General features: G+C 42.3%; 1 protein-coding gene across 5 annotated transcripts in view; it reads left to right on the top strand.

Annotated features, from left to right (window-relative positions):
- PAG1 (phosphoprotein membrane anchor with glycosphingolipid microdomains 1) overlaps positions 1–22,018 on the top strand; it is a 110,063-nt gene that overhangs the window by 78,231 nt on the left and 9,814 nt on the right. For 4 of the 5 annotated variants that reach the window (XM_040546145.1, XM_040546144.1, XM_040546146.1 and 1 more), the window contains 5 exons: positions 9,610–9,821; positions 11,945–11,996; positions 12,526–12,622; positions 14,737–15,335; positions 20,668–20,727. In XM_040546145.1, the coding sequence (XP_040402079.1) occupies positions 9,697–9,821; positions 11,945–11,996; positions 12,526–12,622; positions 14,737–15,335; positions 20,668–20,727 (933 nt within the window). In that variant the 5' untranslated portion in view covers positions 9,610–9,696. Of the gene's footprint in view, positions 1–2,524; positions 2,682–9,609; positions 9,822–11,944; positions 11,997–12,525; positions 12,623–14,736; positions 15,336–20,667; positions 20,728–22,018 lie in introns of those variants that run through there. The other variant, XM_040546148.1, reaches the window with a different exon arrangement.

The following is a 22,018-nucleotide window of genomic DNA, read 5'->3' as shown; positions in this document are numbered from 1 at the left end:
CACAGGCAAGTCATTGTTTGCATTTGCCCCAGCTCTTTGCCCACCCACCATTTCCAGTAGGAGCAACAGAATGATATCACTGTGCCCATCTTGGAGAGAAATTGCAATGAAATAGTACAACAGCAGACCTGTGTTTCCAACCTGAGGGAGGAAAGAAAAATGATGTAAATATGGCACTGGCTGGGGACACCAGGTATCTGGGATCTGTTCTCATCTCTGCCAAAGGTCTCTTCAACAGCCATCTAATCCTTCTCTGTCTTGGGCTTTTTTTTCACGAGAAAGAAGTTATTTACACAAAGATTCTCTAGTGTGCTGCATTGGCCTTATCTAGATACAACATAAACTCTTCATGATCTGTAGCAATGCAGAAGGTCTTGCATATGTGCGCTGAATAATTAAGAGGAAAGCTGGCATTTCTAATGAAATGCAAATGCTAAGCTGAAAAGTCACTTTACTGAATGGAGTGAAGAACAAGAAATTCGAACCTGAAGTAGATCTTCAACTTTACAAAATGCACGACAACGTGAACGCTTTTTTTTTCTTTAAATTTGTCTGTCACTAAGCTAAATGACTGACTGCTACTTCTAATATTGCAGAATATTACACAGCTCAATTCTCACTAATTCCTTTTTCTTTGAGATTATTTAATCTTAAACATAACAAGCCCTTCTTATGGAATTTGTGCTTTACCTCCATGGACTTCACCTTGACTTCCCTGGAACACTCCTTTCTTTCCAAGTTTTAAACTATATGCTAGTGTTGGCACTCAGTAATGTGGGCTTTTTAGTTTAAAAATTATTTTGTTTAGGTTTTTCAAAACTGGAATGATTTTGGTGTACTTCATTTTGGGGGGATCTCACTCAAGATGCATTAAAAGGCTCTAATACCCAGACATTTTGATACAAGGCATTTTTAAAATTTCTCACTTTAGGTATTGTTAATCTCATTATATGTACTAAAATTTTACCAACGCAAAAGTTAAGTATCTAGTCATTGAAAGACATCTAATGTTCTCCTGTGATAAGTACAGAGGTGAGACCTCTCAGCTCGGATCCTTTAGATAGTGTCTGAGTGAGCAGAAGCCTGGTTTTAGAGATTCAAACACACATAAGTTGAAATCCACCCTTATGAAGTAGTCTTTCTTTAAAAAGCATCCCACTTCTGTAGCAGCATTTCATCACAGACAATCAGAGCATTGTGTTTTGCTACTGCATACTTTGAGAGCTTCCATATCTTTAAAAGTTCAGGGTCTTTTGGAAGTTGGAGGTAGCCTCTGGAAAAGTACTGTCTCTCCATTGTGTTTCCTGGGCCTGACTGAGACATCAGTTTGAAAAATGGATAAGACTGCCATGGAGTTTAGAGGTCTTTTAGGTCAGATCGCAGAGGCAGTCTCTGTGTGTGCCTACTTTCCGAGTTAATTCCATTTCCATTATTATTACCTGAGTTTGCAAAAGGGCTGCTTGAACCACTTCACACAGAATGTTGTTGCACTGCAAAGGCTAAAAGGGCACTTGGCATGGTAGAATTATAACCAGCAAAGTGCAATTATAAACAGGCTGTGTTTAATAAGAAATAACATCTAGTTCCCGGAAAAGCAAAGCTATCAGGAATAATAGTGTCAGAGCTGGAAAAAACTTCACAAAGACAGCTTTCATTTCTATATGCTCTAAAGTATGCAGTAATCGTGGTCTAATTACCTCACTGCAGCCAGAAAGCAATATGGGATAGTGTGGGGGTGTGGGAAAGAGAATAATATGCTACAATTAAGCTGTAGTCTTTGGCATGGTCACTCATCAGATAAAGCTTTTCTGCTGGAGCATTCAAGACAGTCATTACTTGGCTGCTAAAGCCTGGAGAAAATATGCAGTGGAGTTCCTGCGAGCTGTTTCACAGAGGCTTCATTATCAGTTTCTTCCCCAGCAGCTGCCAGGGCTCTGTGCTTGAAAGCTCTGTCCGCAGCACTGGTTTGTCCCAGCTTGTGCTGGGGGTTTGCAGGGCTGGTAACGGGTAGTTCTCTTATCAGTGACATAGGGGTAATGTTGTCACCCACCCTGGCATGAATTTGTGAGCTCTAGGCTGTTAGTTTGAAATAACGTTTGTGTAGGACCTGATTTATAGCATCAGATACCTTCAGCAGAGATTTGTGAGCGTATGGCTTATACACAGAAAGACCTTGTGGATGTGGCAAATAACAGTGCTAGCTACGTGACAAGTTAGGTGTGTAATTATGCACATTTATTAACCCCTGGTTGCAGGCTCTTCTTTGCTGGGACATCGTCACGTTCGCATGCAATTATGCTCACCCTCCTTTGAAAATCCAGTTTTACAGTCTGCTAGAAAACCTCGTTCTTGTTTTCTGAATAATAAAATCTCTTCTTTTCTAAACTTCTTCACCATTTTTATAGAAACTATTCTGCTGACTTGAAGCAAGCTCTTGAATTCATGTGCTTAATTGTTCATATAACTGTCTTGACTTTTCCCGCTTTCCAGAACATCTTTCTGAGGAGGAGGAAATGCCTACGATGCAGGCTTGTGTGCAATTAGGACCACTGGGAGCATAGGGAGGGTTGGGAAACGGGAGCTTCAGAAGGGAGGCAGGCTGTGAAGAAGGAAGGCCAGGCAGAGGGAAGCGAGGAAGCATGGCGTGATATTGCTCAAGCTGGAATACACCTGAGGCAGAGGTACAAGTTTCTGATGGAGAACTGGAAGTGGCAGAAGGGAGATTTTATGATGGTCTGTGCCTGGAGGTCATGGAATTGAGAGCAATATGTAAGGAAAGAAAAGATATTTGGTGATGGCTCTGAGTTTGTGAATTGCTAAAATTCTAATAGGAATAGAGAGCAAAATGTAGAAGTCAGTTCAACTTTGAATATGTTGACCTTGAGGTGACGAAGTCTGACATGGCATGGGTGAGTTGAGTGCAGGTGGCAGTGTAGGTCAGCATTTACTGAGACACAAGCCTTTTAAAAAGATTTCTGTGATGCCACAGGTAGATGGTTTCAGAGAGACTTGGTTTCTCTTTGCGGGATGTTAATGCTTAAAGGGGGGTTAAAAGTGACTGGTAGTTTGGGACTGCTCGGTTTTGTCTGGGGTCTGTTTTTGCATTACAGAGTACACAGAGATCTTTGATAAGCTAGCAGTGATTTCTGTAAAAGTAGATACAGTGGGGGATTAAATCAGGACCTCATCATTCTGCTGTTTCACAGAGCAGAAATGTATTTTGAAGGCTTACGATGCACAGCCTCAGAAAGACTTGTCTGACAGCCTACAGCAGCGCTGTAGTCCATGTCAGTAATTCTTTCCAGCATCAGGCTTTCAGGACCAGCCCTTAATTATGTGCACATCTGGTCTGCTGTAGCAGTTCCCGACTGCTTGCAGTAAGACGTGTCTTTTCGTCTTCAACTGTTCCAGTTACATGGGTGCTGCCAAGCCAAGTATCTCAAAATGCAACTGCACTAGGACAGCGTTAATCTGTCATAGGGAAGGATTTGTTCTGATTTAGTGCACAGCAACCCCAAAAGTGAAATGCGTTAGACACTGGAAAACGTGATCTTGGTCTTAACGTTTGCATAGTTCAGTACTGGCTCTACATATAATCAACTAGAAGGTGAAACACCATAAGACAGGTGCAGAAAAACTAGCACAGATCGGTCATACAACTTTTCTACAGTGCATTTGCAGAAGCCTCACAGTCTTGATTCTGGTAGCACGGTGGTGTAAGGAGAGTTTCTGCAGGCAGGACCTTAGTGTAGACAGCAGTCCTGTCGCCTGTTGTCTCCAGAAGCATTTAATAGTGTGCAATTACTCTTAAGTACCTAGCACCAAATTAAAACAAGGATAATGTTTTCGTATTCAGGCTGTTCTATAGTTTCATCTATTTTAATGTAGAAATGCCTGTGAATTATCTGAACTTTCTCTTTTCGATAACATTTCCACATCTTTGTACTTACTTTATTAGGTACCCATGCATGCTCATTGCTATCTTAGCATTGTTTTTGTCACTTGTAACTGAGGTGATTGCCTCAGGCAGCAAACAGAAGTAGATACTGAGGAGACAGACAGGAACTGGAAGCTAATGAGAAGAGCTGGGCTGGGTAGAAAGGTGGGCACATCCTGTGGTGGAGGAGTGCTGAGAGAAGAGATGGATTTCTATCACAGGGGCATGAGGTCAAAAGGACCCACTATATTCAGATTCTTGGTCTGAGATAGGAAGGATCATTTTTTAACAAGTTAGAGCAGCCAGAGGTGTACTTTTGCCTGCAGTCAAATGGCTCTTTCCCAAACTGATACCAAACGCAGCTCAGGAGTTAGCTCAGGCCAGGGACCACTCCTGGTGGGCAGGTTGGTGGACAACCACCATTTTATGGGGAAGACGTAAGTTTAACCTTATGGACACAGACTGTGCCATGCCAATCGGCTCCAATACATGACAATTATCCCATGCATGTTTAATTTAATACTGTGGATGTGATCTTGAGCACAACTCTCACTGCCTTCTGCAGACAGACTCCAAGCCAGAATCTGCAGCAGGAGATACCTGTGAAAAGTTTGGCCTAATTATTTTGCCGGTACAGGGACAGACGCAGCCCTGATGGCACCCCAAAATTTGGGCGTTGTGTGAAGTTTTGCTATCAGGAGTCCACCAGCTGTGGCAAGCTGCAGAAAGGAAACACTGAGGAGCCACTTCCAGACAGCACTAAAGGATAAAGGGAGCTACATCCATGATGTTACTCGCACCTGCAAGGCCCTCTTCCCCACTCTCCCCAGTCCCTCCCAGGTCTGCACTAGTAGGGTGGAGGGGATCTTCCAACCCTGATGATATGACTAACCTGTTTTATAGTTTAGCAGTGCTACCATAGTAACTGGAGGTACTGGATATGGGATATGGGAGGAGCAGGCAAGAGAAGAGAGTGCGAGGAGGCCTTGCAGCCTGAGAGGGAAGCTCAGCACAGAGGGCAGACCCACGAAGCTCCTGGTCTGACAGCTCTGGTCTGACAGAGAGCTGTGATCCCTGAGCCATCCCGGCGTCTCTCCTGTCCTCTCACATTTGGGTTCTCACATCCAAAGTCATTCAGTTGTCAGAACAATTTCTTCCCTTGCCTAGGCTCTATCTATAATTCATTAAGGAAACCAGAAACGCAGAGCCATCGGCTTTTCCCACCCATTTCCCTATGGAAACATGGGCCTAACGTGGTTTGTAACAGGACATGAATGAAATGGTTGTAAAGCCCAGAAGCAGTGATAGGACACCGAGGGGATGGTTGGTGGGAGAAGTGCCCATAGAGAGCCTCAGCCCTGGCAGCGGGCACGGGGACGTGCCGCCATCTCCTGTCGTGCCTCCCACGCCACCGGGTCTGCATGCACAGGATCTGGCCATCCCCAGGCTTTAAAGGAGTTCAGGTCTCGATCCAGGCTTTTGCAGCAGCTCCCTCATGAGCTGAAGTTCTCACTCTACGCGCTCCCAAAAATTGCAGCCTTCCCACGCTCTTTTGTATATCTCGCGCTCAAATTGCTTGCACGTTGTACCCTTCTGTCCTCACTCTGAAATGCCTGAGCTGTGCTTTATCCCTACAGCACTTGTAAGGAAAAATAACACATTATTCAAAGTAAAACTGTGGGTCATGTAGTGAAATATCTGTCTTTCTGAAACCACAAACATAATTGTGCATTTAAGTGCAAATTTGAAGAAATGGCTATGAGTGTTATTTGTCATATAGATTCCACTAATGGTAAATATTGATGTCTAAAAAGCAAGAGAAAGTTCCAACAAGGAGGAGAAATTCTATTCAATATAATGTAAGAATTAGTTTTCTGAACTGATAATGATTTTGAAATCTGAGCACAAGCCATCATTGGCACATTGCCCTAGATGAAATAACTTTTCTTATACAGGCATCCCAAATCTGTCTTTATTATTCTTTATTTTAGAGTTTAGCGTCAACAGTAACTTGAGATTTCTGAGGAAAGATACCCTTGCTTTTTTTCTGGAAAGAGTGCAGCTAAAGAAATTTTCATCTTCAGAGATCTTCACATTCTGAAAAAAAAATCAGTTCAGCTGACCATTATTCTGTCCCAGTGGTGTCTCCCCGCAAGGTTAAGCTATTCAAGTCTGGCAGTCTTTCCAGGGTGGTAGCAGGATATTTTTTCGAGCCAGGTGGATGACAGACTGTGAAAGCTGCATCCTTAGCAGCAGGGTTTTGTTCACCTCTGAAGCACCATCACAGGAGCCAGAGCCGTGAGGACAGCAGGCACAAATACCTTTCCCCTAACAGAAAGCTTCACCAGAGGGCAGCACGGTATAATTTTTTTATTGTAAAAGCAGTAGTTAACCATTTCAGGTGTCTAAGAGATTTTTGACATTAGCTGCTTGTTGTCCCATAGTCATGATTGCAAGTAAGTTTCTGTCTAAAACTAGCTTCTGAAGCAGCTCCAAAATCCATTATATTAACCATACCTTTTAGTTCCCAGGCATTCCCCAAGTGGAAGCAGATGAGTCCGTTGTATTTTCAATGTCCTCTCTGTAAGGTTTCTGTCCCAGGCTGGTCATGGTAGTTGGTGGGTGCTTGCCCAGCTTCCACAAGATCCCCTGTGTCAAATGCACCTGCCTGAATGAAAATGACCTGTTTTAGCTTCATAGTTTGGGAGGCATTGAACAGTAGGAATGAGTCCTCTGATGGCACTGCCTGAGAAGGGTGCTCTCTTCAACACAGGGTGAATATAGGCATGCTTTGTTTACATTATATTTATATTTACTTGTTGCTGTTCTGTACTTAAAGCAGAACTGTTGAGCAGCTTCCAGGTCCTTTTGCACAGATGCCAAACTCCTCCAGGAGCTAGAAGTGCCGCAGCACTTGACCATTTCTGACCTTTTTCTCTCAATTTACAATCAAAGCTTTGGTGTCTGCATTCTTGGCCTTTCACTGCAGAACAAGTACAGATTCTGTCCTTGGTCATTTGCTTTCCTCCATTTGGTTTCTGCCTGGTGGGGTTTCTCATTTCTGGCTTCAGTCTTGCGCTTCTTGGCACTCACACATATCTCTCCCTTGGCTCCCTCTGTGATCTCACTCCTTTTTTAAGCTCAGCTTAAAAAGCTTCTGCTCATCACACAACTTCCTAACTGGCTGAAGTTTTCAAGGGATGCAACTTTTCTGTGTGTCTTTACAGCATGCAACCTTAGCTTTCCTTAGCTCAATATTGTATGTATCTAAAGACCAGCAGCCTTATATGTAGAGTAACTTTTCCTGCTGTGTTAGCTTTTGGTATATCACTTAGTCTTTTCAGAGGAGAACAGTATTGCTCTTCAGAGTAAATATCACTCAAGACAACTTTATGTCTGCTCCAAAAAAACAAATAACCATGTGTTTGTTTTCAGAAACGTGTTTTGAAATCCCTATTCTCATTAACCTTTTTTGCCTAATATTTGAAAAAAAAAAAAAGGATTTTTTTTCTCATTTGTGTTCTCTATATTTATATACTTATTATTGAGAAAACTAAAAAAATAAAAAATAAAACAATAAAAATGCTGGAAAAAAACTCTTATTCAGTTTTTATTTTCTTTCCTTTCCATTTTTGGCCTTCTTCCCAAGGAAGAAAGAGTATTAGTATGTTTAAAAGGCAAAAGGATGAAAAAAATGAAAGTAAAAAACTGTTTTATAATAATTTTAAAATATTTTAACAAGTCTGAAAAAGTATTTGAAAATTCATTAAAAAAAAAAAAAAAAAAGTTGAAAAGCAAGTATTCTCTTTTCAAAACCCCTACCAAAGGTTTGGAGCCAGTTAAGGCATCTGGTGCGGTATGCTTTGTGGTACCTTCTAAGTAAGGACAGTCCATCACCTCTACAGGAATCCATTCCAGTGCACCTAACCTGAGAGGTCTTTTGGGGCATTACACCAAGATCCTCCTGACGAAATCTGATTGCTGATTCTCTTAATGTCTCTCCATTCTGCAGTCAGTGATGTGGCTATAACTCGGTGTGGCCATAACCTGAGTTTTGCTTTAGAAGAGGGATGAGGTGGGACTGTATCAGATTCACATCTGCAATATGTATCATTTTTTAGAGCAGTCTTCCATTGTTTTTAAATGTTTACTTTTCCAAGCTCTTAACAAAATAACCACAGAAGCAGATTGCTCAGCATGTCAGCGAAATCCACCCTGGGTGCTGGTCCAAGGCAGTTGCCCTCACCAAGTTCTGTGCCGTGGCAGCTGTTGGGCACTTACTGCTGCTCAAAACTACCACTAAAACACATCCTGCACTTGGACAACGCATGTGACACCTGCTGCTCCCTCCCCATCCTTTGTGTTTATGGGTTTTGAAAAGTTACAAATTATCTGACTTTCCAGTTAGTTGGCCAAACTAGAAATAGCTACACTTTGAAGCCTGTCTTTCTAGGACCAGCAACTTCTTTATTTTTTCATAAACTTCAACTTCTTTATTCTTTCATAAACTTCATCTTTTGGTCTTTTTCACATTATTCCTTATGTTCTCTGTTCCCCACAGCAAATGCAAACCAGGGTAAGTTGGACATGGCTAGAATGACTCAGAAAAAGTAATAAATTCTGTGTTTGTTTCTCACCTCTTCAAGCTATTGCAATGTTATTAATAACTTAAAATTTGTTTTCACCATGCATAAATTGGTAAGAATTGGTTCGTTTTAGAAGGTGTCCGGAAGTCTGATCCTGTATGGTAGAAATTAATGAACCCATTTGACACAGGAACAGAAACATTACTTTCTACGTAGTAAAATAACTCGGTTTTTCTTTTTTTTTTTTAATTTTGCCATATGTCGACAGTATGTTATATTAACAATATGTACAAAAGTTTAGAACATATTGAATAACAAAACTTATGGATCGTAAATGCTGTTAACCCAGGAAGTGTCTGCAGGGGCTGCTGTGCTGTAGCAAAAGTTGTGTTTATTCAAGTTCTAAAAAAACACCGTGTCTATTTTTCTCATTAGTTGTTATCTTAGGCTTCTATTTAGTTGGAGAAAAGAAAAAAAAAAAAGAGTTCAATATTACTACTCACATTACTACTCTTCAGACCAACTATTAAGAAAAAAAAAAGTATTTCACATAGAAATAGATTAAAAGATTAGATCTGATCCACTGTGAGAAAGATTTTTGCAGTATTCCTTTTAAAATCTTATCTAACTTACTTATCATTGTACTTGAAACACCAAATCCCATGCAGGCAGGAGACAAGGGAAGGAGGTAAAGTCCTGCTGTAATTCTGCCTTGTTAACTTTGCAGATTTGTTGTTTTTCAAAGCTCGCTTTTCAATGAAATTAACAAATATAATTGCAAAATAGACTACTCTGGTCCCTGAAATGGATTTATAAACTTTCTCATGAGTACGGAGATGTTGTGCTACATTTTATTCATGTTGAGATTGTAGATACATAACAGCTTGTGTTAATACTTGACAAAGTTTGTTCTATGTCACCATCAGAAATATATCTGAAAATGTCTTTGGCTGGCTGTCTTGCAGTCAAAACTGGTTTTTTTTTGTAAGATCTGGTTTTGAAAACCTCTCCTGTCAGATTTGGAGTTGTCAGATTCATTATCTTCAAAATCTGTGCTAACTTCCAAAGATGTTCTTCTTTCTGCAGAAACAGAAGCTGCGTTCAGCACAGATGCCAGCCTTCTCCAAGGAGTAACCTCTCCATCCCCAAGTGACGCCAGCTCCTGCTAGTATCATGGGACCAGACGGTGGCTTCTTCAGCAGTGGACGGGTCCACATCATCCTGTGGGGAAGCCTGGCAGCTGTGACAACACTCCTATTCCTCACCTTCCTCATCTTCCTCTGCTCCAGCTGCAACAGGTATGGCTTGGGAGCTTAGGAAGCAATAACACTTCTCAAGTCAAGTACTGCGTGGATTAGCTTCCCGAGTAACTAGTTAGCAAGAAATACTGAGGACTTATGTACAGAAATAAATTACCACGTTCTAGTAAGTTAATGCAAAGTAGTCATTCTGTGTTTTCAGAGGGATAAGTTAATTCACACTACCCTGCCTTGTGCATCCACAGGCATGTCTGTGGGTTGGCTTACGATAGCTTTTTACCCTCAGGGTAATTTATTTGGGATCTCAGGCCTGACAGCACATCTGTTTTCAGAGCAAACCTGAATTTAAACAGTTCATACTGTTTCTTATGCTGTAGAGGAATAATCTAAGAATTTATTTTTGGTGTGAAGGAATAACGCTGTAGTGCTTGCTGAGTGCTTTCTTGGACATTGATGGCAATGCCATGCCGCGTGGCAGTGCCAGCTCTGCTCTAGCACCATCCATCCTGTGCCTCACTGCTGGATCCCTTTGGCATAGCTTGGCTCTGTACATTCTTCTGGGTAGTAGATCACACACACATAGACACACACACACAAAAATTAGCTAAAAACATTTTTAAAGACAATAATCTGTTCTGAATAGTTTCTTTACACCAGCACTAGTATTAAATGATGCTTTATAACTAGCCGGAGGAGTGGGAAATGTCTCATAGTGAAATAAAAGCAGAAGAATTTTGCTTTCACTCTCTGAAAAACTGCACACGTGGCACAGCTTTTTTGCAAACCATGAAGGAGAGCTGCTCTGAGCAGGGAAAAGGGAGAGGAAGGGCTGCACAACTTGGCATCGTCTGGGAGGGAGAACCAGACCAGCAGAGGTCTTCTGCGAAGATCCAGCCGTCCTCAGGGGTTTGCAGGACAGGAGCAGCATGTTAGTGCTGGTCCCTGCTGAGGAAAAGGCATCAGCTGTGTTCCTACACCTCTGGTTTAGTGTGCGGTGCAGTGAGCTGGAGCAGGTAAAGCAGCAGCTGCTGTCAGCCCCTCGGTCTTTCTGCGGGTTGCCCTCCTCACAGGGATGCCTTCCTCCCTCCAGCACACACGTGTAGTTCTGACTGCCTAACTCGGCATTTGGGCTGTTGGTCTCGCCAGGCTTTCTGAGAGAACAGGCATTTCTGCAGAAAGATCTGGAAGTAAAAATTTCTGTAACATGTTATTAATCGAGAAAAAGAGGTGGGCTAACAGGACGGAAAAGTATAGGTGAAAAGGAAAGGAAAATGATTTCTGTGAATTTCAGCTTTGCTTTGGCTGTTCCTGGAGACCAGGGAATTGATCCAGACCAAAATGATTAAGAATCAGACAGTGCTATTAATAAATGGCTTGTACTTGTACCTTATCCTTATCTTCTTCTCCACAAGAGATTTCACAAGTACGGGCACTTCTACTGACTTTGTTCATTCAAATTTCAAGGCCCCTCCAAAACGTTGAAGCTCAGCCTTGCTGAGAGGGAGCTGGGCAGCCTGCACTCACCCCACAGTGGTAGACCTGATCTGTCAGGCCTTCACAGAGAGAAGAGAGCTAAAAATAAAGGGAGCTGCAAGAGGCCGAGTCACAAACACTGCTGACTCTGAGTTCAGCCTCTCCAAAGGGTGGGATCATACAGGTGTCTGTCCTGCCTAGAAGACGCCTGGCAGAATAAGAGCTATATTTCCAAAATGGTAGAAATGGGAAATTCAATCCATACTGGGAGTCCTGTAAAGTACCATTGAAGCAGCATTCATCTTGAAAAGCCTCTGCTGCTATGTAATTTGTAGGCCTTCTTGAACTGCTCATGGTTATTGTTAATTATAACTAGTATCCTAAGCGGAAGTAAGATGAATTTTGTGAGTGTCTTCTGCTTCTTCATGTGATCTTACTGTGATCTTATATTAAAGAAAAAAGGTTGCCTGTGTTTGCTGTACCTCTTCAGATATGTTCAGCACCCCCCATCTTGCTGGTGACCTTACACAGAAACCTTACCTGTCCCCATAATAACTTTCAATTATGGGATTTGTAATATTGTGGTGAATCACAGTTCTGCTCCCCGCAGGTGTGTAAAAGCTATTAATGATTGGCATTTGCGGAATAGTGTAATCTGTAGTAACATTTTATATTGCCTCTTCATTAAGGGAAAAGAAGTCCAAACATCAGAATGGAGATCATGAAAATCTGATGAACGTGGTAAGTGTTCATTTCTGGTAGCTTGTGTCTTCTCGGGGTTGGTTTGCATCAGGCCCCTTGCAAAATACTGCAGATTGGAAGACAGATCAGGAGCTTAGAGATTGTTAAGCACAGGAAATTTTAAAAGTTTCAGAACAGGAAGAGGAGGACAACTTCTGATGATCTCAATAATTTGCACTTTTTGTTGTTACTCCATATCTCCTGCTTTTCCTTTCATTTGGGTTGCAGCGCAAGTGCAGTACACCCATTTTTCAGCTGCTGTCTTCTCACTGGTTAAAGCTGTGGTAATTTCTATTACCATAAAGTCTGGAAGGGAGATCACCCTGGACATACTTGCATTTGTTTGTTTTAACATCTGTAAACACATAAATAACTGCTTGAGTATAATCAGCATGATTTTACCCTCCTGCCAGTGATACATTCGAGTCAGAGTCTCTCCTGAGATGAAAATGAAATTCATTGTGAATCTGTTCATGCAAACGTGTGTTCTGACCACGTGTTGATTAAATCCCACTGCTTTGTGTTGCAGCCTTCCGAGAAGGAGGTGTTCAGCCACTCCATCACGAGCTCGGCCACAGAGCCGCCCCCCAGCAGTGAGCAGAACGGGGCGCTCAGCAATGGCGAGGGTGAGCAACGCTTCCTTTTTTTCTCAGTCTTTGCTTTGCTGAGCACTCAAAGTGATTCACATACATTGAAAGTCAAGTATCATTGGAAAATATTTTGCTCAGCTGCACCTAAAAATAAAACATGCTCTGGGTTCAGCGCTGCTGGGAGCCAACTGCTCGCTGTGGCACTGGGGACTGCGTCCCCTCCTTCCAGCTCCCCTCCAACCTCACTGAGAAGCAGGAGGTTAAGCTATTAAATCTTTACCCCTCAGGGACAAGTAACCAAAGGAATTTCTAAACTTTCCTTTTGCAGTTTGTCGCAGCTCCTGTACATTGACTTGTTGCGTTTGGGTACGCTTACATCTCCGAGTGACTCAGTGCGCAGGGAAAAGCCCTCTGGAAGGGGGAAGCATTGCTGCTTGCCACCAGTCACCACACATTCAGCTGTCAGAAGCTGCTACTGAAAGGCATGCTGTCAACTATCAGACAGTTTTCAGACTGTCAGATACTACTCGGCTTACAATTTGCATAGCAACCCTTTCACATAAGAGGAAACAATTTGCTTTAATTTCTTATTACATGCTTTAAATATCCTTTTTGTTAATAGTTATTTTGCTGCTTCTGCTAGCCTTTTGAGCAGGGGCAGGGCTATGGGAGCAGCATCAAACGTATTATTTTTTTTTTGACCAACCTGCCAGAGTTTTGTTGGTGGCTGCCTGTCTATGCCAAGCCCTTTGCAGAGCACAGAAGTCCCTGAGGGCCAAGGCCAGAAAGGGAAAACATGTTCCAGCTTTCTCAGGCTGGTCCTGATGTTCCTCAGGAAGTCTGCAGGCATCCTGGGGAGTGAACAGAACACCCTGAATGTGACTTTTTCCTCCCCAGGTGTATGCAGAAGGCAAAGCGAATGGAGAAAGATGTTTTCCCTTTCTTCTCCTCACGTTTCCCATTCAGACAATGATTACCATGCCATGCCTGAAATTCCAACCTGTGTTTTTCTGTCAGGTTACAGCTCCTAGGGGAGCTGTTGTGTGAGTCTGCATGTCCAGTGCCCAAGGTAAAGAAATACATGTGACAACCACCAAATCAGTGGCACGGATTGCTTCAGCAGCACTTGGTGTCATGATGTCAAACACACTAAAGGAAATGGAAGAATAGGTAGATTATTCCAAGAGAATACCATAGGAACTGTACTGTAAAGCTGTCCAGAAGTGATTTTTCAAAGAAATGGTGTCTCATAAAGTAACATATCATTTACTATCTGAAACATGCTTGTATGTACCCACATATACATCCCTGAATGCAGGTAAATGTCACACGTGTGCACTGTAAGATGAAAGGTCCCCTAAATTTCAGTCCCTGATACCCTCTTTGTGACAGTGACATGTGGCCCACTTCTGCAACTTAAAATAACATGTTCTGCCTAACACTACTTTCTGAAGTCTAATCTTCTCTTTTGTGCATATGGCTGGCTCGTTAGTAGGTTGTCAACCTACATTATGTGGTGTGAGACTAGGAGAAGCACAGCACAGCCTTCCAGTAAGGACCTCCTGGTGCAGCGTGCAGTGAGGCTGACTTAACAAGGTTGGGCAAGGTGTGATTCAGAGGACAGTTTGTCCAGCATGTTGAACAAGGTGAGGGCTGGGCAAGGAAAAAGCAGGACAGCCTTCTTTTTTGATTACAAAGGATAAGGAAGTGGAAAGAGGAAAATCTCACAAGATATTTTACATGTAATTGGTTTGAGGCTTCCCAGCAGCATTCCCCATCTGAAACTACTGAACAGTCTGTAAGCATTCAACGTAATAGAGTACAAGCCAGCTGAACCTAAGTGCCTGCCTGCACCTACCCACCCAACCTGTTCTTATCGTGAATACTGTTGCTCTGTAAAGTGATTTGGGAGTGCACAAAGCATTTAAGATGTTGTCAGAATGACATTTTAACAGTGGAGTGCAGAAAGCTCTGTAACAGAAAGCTTTTTCTAAACTGAAAACATGATGACTACTAGACATTTCCAGGAATTACTGTCATTTATTCTTTTTAATAAGACACAAAAACAGAGTAACGTAGAGAATACCAAATTGTATTCAGCTTTTTTAGTCATGTGGTTGTTTTAAATACTTCTTCATAATTTTCTCTAGTGCTCTCAGAGGACAGTACAACTGCCTGTATCCAGCCTTATGAAGAAGTACAAACATCTGTCTCTGATCTGCTAGATCCACAAGACAGTCTTGGAAAATCCATAAAATGTCACCAGAGCCGGGAACTACCCAGTATTCCCCCTAACAATACCATGGAAACCATCATCTCAGCTAGGAATGCAGAAAATGATCAAGGTCTTGGAATGGAAGGGCCTTACGAAGTCTTAAAAGACAGCTCCTCTCAAGAGAACATAGTTGAAGACTGCTTGTATGAAACTGTGAAGGAAATCAAAGATGTTGGAGCAGCAGCCAACATGGAAAGAAGCTGCAACAGAAAGTCAGCAGCTTCACTGATGGCATCTGAAGATCAGGATCAGAATCCTGAGTACAGAATTGAATCGGCAGAATACGCATCTGTAGACCGAAATAAAAAAAGTCGCCAAAGTGCTAATTCAGAAAGCCCTCTTGACAACACACCAGATGTAGAAGATGAGCTTCCCCCTCCAGTACCCATGAAACTTCTTGATGAAAATGAGAATGTGCAAGAAAAAGAAGTGGAAGAAGGAGAAGGAACAGAAGGAGCAAGTGAACCAGAGAAGGTAAATACTACTTGTCCTTGTCAAACAAGACAGATAATCACTACAGAACACACAGGGCAGAGGAATATTTTTTGAATAACTAAAAAATGGCAAGAAACAGAAAAAAAAATAAACACTCAAATTGATGCAAGACTGTAAAACACAGAAATACGAAAATGCATGGTACAGCATTACTCTTCAGTAAAAGCATGTATTCATATTGTTGGAACCTATGTGTAGGATCCTTGCAGCACGCTGTTCTTAAAGCTTTTCTCAAACATTATCCGGAAATTACATAGGAAGCCTCTGCTTCTTTATTTAATGATATTATACTCGTAGGAGCAATTACAATAGGTATCCAGTGCTTTTGTTAACAACCACATATTGTTCAAAATCTCGCCCTTGTTTTTTTTCTAGTAAAACCTGAATTAGTGGAACAAAGAGTGAGGCATTTTTGGTAGATGCCTTAGCTTTAGATGTGCCTCTTCTGTTGGGCCACTTCAACTTAACTGCTCAAAGCCTTATCTGGTCTCCCTCTGTAGGAGATAATAGGGACAGAAAAAGAGGGAGAGGGATTGCAATTGTAGACTTTTAAAACATAAGATCTGCTTTTGCTCTTGTAGCTGATATTCAGCAATTCCCACGTAAAAAGGATCACAAAATAATAAGCACTAAACTAAATATCTCCATTAAGCCAGCCATAAAAGCTGCAAAGACTTTATCAACCTGTAGATTTTATACTTGTTGAATTCTGTTTGTCACACATGAATAAAGTAATGAACTTCTACCTGGTGAAATCACAGCCAAAAGTTATGTTTTCTCAACAGCTTATTCTTTCTCCTAGCCTAAGGACAAATTAGTGGTGAAATCCTTGAAAAACAGAGCGATAACATTTTCAACAAGTTGTTTTACTAGTCTTAGTTTTTCACTAGAATTAATTGCAAGAATACTTTTGAATTATTGCACAGAGTTGTCACAAATTGTTGAGTTCACATTTTTCAGAACTAGTTGAAATAATTTGTAATTGTGAAGGAAAGAACTGTGATTTTAACAGGTTAATATAATTTTGGAGTCTGAGTTGTGAAATAATATTAGGTATTGACAAAAATTTCCAAAAATCTTTAGGCGTGATGCAACATTTTAATGTAAATATTTACCTGAAAAGTCATAGGAAAGCTGAGGTATTGTTACTTGCTTCTGTTTGTTCTCTTGTTTGAAGTACTTCAGTAATCCAGGTAGAGGGCAGAAAAATACCTTGTTAAATAATTGATTAACCATGTAATTTATAAAGCTCTAGAGAATCAATATGAACAAAGGGAAGGCTACTCGAAATCTAAAAATTGTTCATCCAGGCTCCTCAGTGCACATTCTTAAAAATAATGAGCTTGTTAGGTAGAAAATTAAGATATGTCTGTCGATAATAATCCATCAACGCTTCCCTCCCCCCAAATTCAGGCCACATGTAATTTCTAATTAATCTTTTAGAGAAACAGCTTTCAGTACTAATGACATTTTCCCTACCAGGTGTGAAAAGACTTCCAGAAAATCATTGTATTTCCCCATCACTGCTACAAAGGAAATGCATTTGCTGCTCAGTAGCTCCCCAGTACACCGTGTATACAATGTCAGTGACTGCAAGGACTGGGAATTGATTAAAATGGTTCAGGTTTTGAAGGATTAATCAAGAAATGACACATGCAGTCCCCTAAGTGCCAGAAAAAAAAAGGTGTTTGTCTAATTAAAATTTATTCAGAGCTAAAGGCATCCTGAGTTAAGCCTCGGCAGCGTCAGCTCGTTCCAAAGTCCTCTGCTAGGTACATGCATTATGCATCAAGGCGTGTGCCTGTCCTGTCCTTGAGAGCTACAGCTGCAGCAGAGTTGGAAATGGTAATTGATTGAATATATAAATGTCATTATTGTCAGCATTGTATGTGGAGGTGGTTGTGGGATTGTTTCTCTGTTGTGGTGATGATAATTCTTCCCTCTATTCTGCTTCTTCACACAATGCACAGCAATGCCTGTTTTTTCAGACGTGGCAACCAAGAACAAGATGTTTATGGAAATGTATTTTATATTTGTAACTCTTTTAGTTAAACAGACTCCATAGGTGTCTCTTCTTGCTTCCCGTCATGTTTGGGAAGGAGCAAGGTTGGCCAAACTAGAGTCTGCTCCAGAATTTAACAGCATGAAGAGCAGCTGTGGTGCCACTGGTTGTGCCTGGCACTGTTTCATTACCAGCAGAGGTGTGCCCCTGGGTAATGCCTGCTGGATGCAGAAGAAGCATGTTGCCTGGTCAGCGTTCCCCACTGCAGCATTGCTGGGCAGTTGGTGCAGGGATAATGGATCGCTTCTGGGGCCAGACATGTCATGAACAGGTGAAAATTTGTTATCCAAGTTGGTTATTGACCGTGACCCAGAAAATGCCTTTGGAAGGTTTTGATGAAGAAAGGTGAATTTAATAGCACAAGGCCTCTTACAGGCCTTTGTGAGCTGGAAAAACTTGGGTGTAGCTCTTCTAATAAAACTAGAGAGGCAAAATACTTTTTCTTTAGTTCTTTTTTAAGCAGGAAAGGCAGTACAGATCCTCTTTTTCACCCAGGCCTTTCCAGAGTGAGCAAACCCGGGAACACTGGTAGAAATGCTCTCTGTGTGTACATTTGGCTGCTGCCCATCTGGTTTCAGACTTGCACAGCCTGAGGACGGGCAAAGCACCTCTTGCAAATGCACCAGAGGAGAATGGTGTTCTTGTTCTGGTGCCTGAGTCAGGAGCGACAGCCAAGCCAACGAGCAAAAACTCCAGTGCTGTTGAGGAACAAAAAGAAAGTGGAAAGAAAATAAGGACATGTTCTGTTTGTGTTGAGGCTTCAAACGTAATTTATAAAATTGCTAGGTACAAGTTGTTTAGGAGCAAGTATTTTCTTCTGTATCCTTCAAAATCAATGTGTCACGGGTTCCACATTTAGAAGAATGCTGCGTACCAGGGAAACAAGAACAGGTCTGTTAGCACTTGGGGGTATTTCTCAATACTGGATAGGGAAACGATAGAAGGGATCCTGACACATGGTGCTCACAAACATACCGATTAGAGAAAATTACATCACTGCAGATTTTTTCTAGCACATATTTGTTTTACTGGCCAAAGTTGACACTAGTAACTTATTCCTCAAGACAAAACATATCCTGCAAACAAGAACAAATAAACTGAGCACCTGTAGTATAGCAGATTCAATAAAGGGCTATGCCAAAATGCATTTGAACTTCTTTTTTTTAATTGGTGAGTAAGAAAACCACAGGTTAAAGAGTACATTCTCCAGCCAGTGAGACAGAAGTAAGAGAGATGTTAGGCCAGAAGGAAGCCCCACCAGGAGCAGACATCAGAGTGCTTTGGGTCAGAGTCTTCCTCAGACCTGCATGAGGAGCCTGAATTTTGGAATTTTTCAGAATTAAACCACCAAGAAAAGTGAAAGTAGGAAGGAATCTGTTGTAATGAGTCTCTTGTGTATCTCATATGTTTCTGGAAGCAATATTTAATTGGCTCTGCTAAAAATAGCTCTACTTCTCCATCTTGGTCTGTACTGGAGGAGGTCTGAAATATTTTAAATGGAAAAATTGCAGAAAACTCCTAAGTGTGGAGCAGGAGTTCAGTAAAGTCTGCTTGCCCTGGTGGGGAGGACTCGCATGTCTGCTGTGAGGTAGCCAGGGTTCTGACTGCCATAAAAGTCACAGAATCACAGAATGGTTTGGGTTGGAAGGGAACTTAAAGACCACCTATTTCCAAACCCACTGCCATGGGCAGGGACACTTCCCACTAGACCAGGTTGCTCAAAGCCCCATCCAGCCTGGCCTTGAGCACTTCCAGGGATGGGGCATCCACAGCTTCTGGGCAGCCTGTGCCAGGGCCTCACCACCCTCTGAGTGAAGGACTTCTTCCTGATATCTTTAGTTTAAAGCCATTCCCCCTTGTCCTATCACTACACCTCTTGACAGAGTCCCTCCCCAGCTTTCCTGCAGGGCCTCTTTAGGTACTGGTAGGCCGCTGTAAGGTCTCCCCAGAGCCTTCTCTTCTCCAGGCTGAACAACCCCAGCTCCCTCAGCCTGTCTTCACAGGAGAGGTGCTCCAGCCCTCTGAACATCCTCATGGCCCTCGACTGGACTCATTCTAACAGCCCCACATCCTTCTTGTGCTGGGAGCCCCAGAGCTGAACGCAGGGCTCCAGGTGGGGCCTCACGAGAGCAGAGCAGAGGAGGACAATCATCTCCTTCACCCTGCTGGCCATGGTGCTTTTGATGCAGCCCAGGATGCGGTTGGCTTTCTGGGCTGCAAGCACACATTGCCAGCTCATGTTGAGCTTCTCATCCACCAACACCCCCAGGTCCTTCTCCTCAGGGCTGCTCTCAATCCATTCTCCACCCAGCCTGTATTTGTGCTTGGGATTGTCCCAGCCCAGACGCGGGACCTTGCACTTGGCCTTGTTGCTCCTCATGAGGTTTGCACAGGCCCACCTCTGGAGCCTGTCCAGGTCCCTCTGGATGGCATCCCTTCCCTCCAGCATGTCAGTCACACCACACAGCTTGGTGTCATTGGCAAACTTGCTGAACCTAAGACATTCTTTGTAGTGGTAAAATGGTTTTCCCCAAAGTTTCATGATCCATATGCTTTGCCTTATGCTTTGCATGCTTGAAGTTAGACTTGACATGAAACCAAGCCCTCCATCCTTTAGTAACTTTGACACATGAACCAGATCCAGACAAATGCTTTGACAATTTAGGTTCCCCTCTCAGGGTGCATTGAAGTGGGTCATTTCCATATGCATGGCTTTGAAGGTTGTGAGTGCACCTCTGAGTAGTTGCTACGTTTCGTGGTGGAGGAGAATATAGCTGCCTTGCAGAGCTTCCAGAGCCCAGTGAAGGAAGGACAGTAATCGTAAGGAAGGCTCCAGTTCAGTGCAGTTCTTTTGTAATCTAGGATTGTATCTGAAGATCAAGCAGAAGGCCGGCTAGTGTTTCACAGCACCTCACTTTTAATTGTTCAAAAGCCTCTGCAGACACTTTTTTTACTTCACTGGAAGTTTAAAGGTAGGGATAGAGTGCAGCAGAGTTTGGTTTAACTATTACATTATTTTTGCCCCTTTTAGGTCAGCACAAGAGCAGATACATTAAAAAGCTCTACTAACCTCAGGGCTGTTATCTCCAGAGATGTACGCTGGATATTAGCTCCATAAAATGGAACTAGTGAGCAAATGACCATAAAATACAATGTATTGATTATAATGTGAGGGTTTTGTTGTAGGTTCCACGCTGTTGACTGGTAATGAGCCTTTTTTTTTTTTCTTTCTTTCTTCCTTTTTTACAGAGGCATAGTTCGATGTCTTACAAGTCTCGGGAGGAAGATCCATCTCTTACAGAAGACGAGGTAGGTTTCTTGCATGAAATTCAATAACTATCTAGAGACCTTTTTTCAGGCAGAAATTAGCATAAGCTCTGCATGATTAAGCAGGATCTAAGAAAGGTGAAAATTGTCTGAAGGGAAAATGAAAGCTGAAGTTTTTCTGTACAGAGTTTGCACTGTCATATTTGTGAAACAGAAGTATTTATAAATTTCTGAATAGAAGTATTCTAGCATATGGCTCTGTCAGGCCAATAGGCTTAAAAAAATGTGTCTAAAAATAATGAGAGACCACAATTAGCTGATCATTAGGGCAGTTCCTTGGTTTAATTGCCAAGTTCTACTTAAGAAGTTTGAAATGTGCCCTACCTTTCCCATTCAAAGTGTACAGGGCTCTGAAGCACAATGAAAGCACTGGAACATAAACTGTCCTTTTAAATGTTTGTTAGTCAAAGAAATTGAGGAGATTGAAACAGAGATAGAAAAGTGAAACAGAAATAAGATTGCTTGTGACCATATCCAGTGCTTCTGTGCAATTTGATACAAATCCATGGTGGTCTTGCATGCTTGGGAAAGACTTCAAATGTAGCAGAGGAGCTGTATGGCAATTACGATGGTAGGTACCAGAGAAGCAAAGCAAAGAATTTCAGCCTTGTGGCCCACGAGAGGGAAGTTATGCACATCGACTGACAGAGGGAGTCAGGATGCACTGGGCACCAGCCAGGAGAACAGGGACTCATGGACGTGTGCTTCTCCTTCATGAAGGGCCACCTTTGTGCAGTGGTTTGGGCATACCACCTCCTCTGAGTGCTTTTCTAGAATACTGTTTATATGATTTGTGCCATTAGAAATTTACTTTTGGGAAGGTTTTTCTACCATTGTTGAGGGTTCGCTGTTCTACCCCACCCCACGTGGAGCCAGAAGGAGAGAAATTCCTGCTCCTTCTTGTGTTTGCAGCAACCAGTCTCTGGTCTTCAGTTCTGATAGGCAGTGACTGAGGTGCAGCTCAGTTACAGGCTAGCCAAAGGAACAGACCTTGCATATCAGGGCCAGCACTGACTATTTGCTGGTTTCTGATTTTCCTCCTGTTTTTTAATGTTCTCTTCACGTCTTGGTCCCTCCTTGGTTGCACCTATAAAACCAACAAATAACTGCTGTCCTATTGCAGTGTCTGTAAAAGCTGGAGGGTAGCTGCTACCATTAAAATGAAAGAGCAAAGGTCAGGCAGCATCCTTTTGCATTCCAGCAGCTAAACCTGATCATCACTTTGATACCTGTCTCATTCAGCCCAAGTTGGCTCCAGTACCATAGCAAAGCT

Source organism: Cygnus olor, chromosome 2, assembly GCF_009769625.2.
Source record: "Cygnus olor isolate bCygOlo1 chromosome 2, bCygOlo1.pri.v2, whole genome shotgun sequence".
NCBI classification, from domain to species: Eukaryota; Metazoa; Chordata; class Aves; order Anseriformes; family Anatidae; genus Cygnus; species Cygnus olor.
The sequence above is the reverse complement of the archived record's forward strand: the minus strand, read 5'-3'. Positions and strand labels throughout refer to the sequence as shown.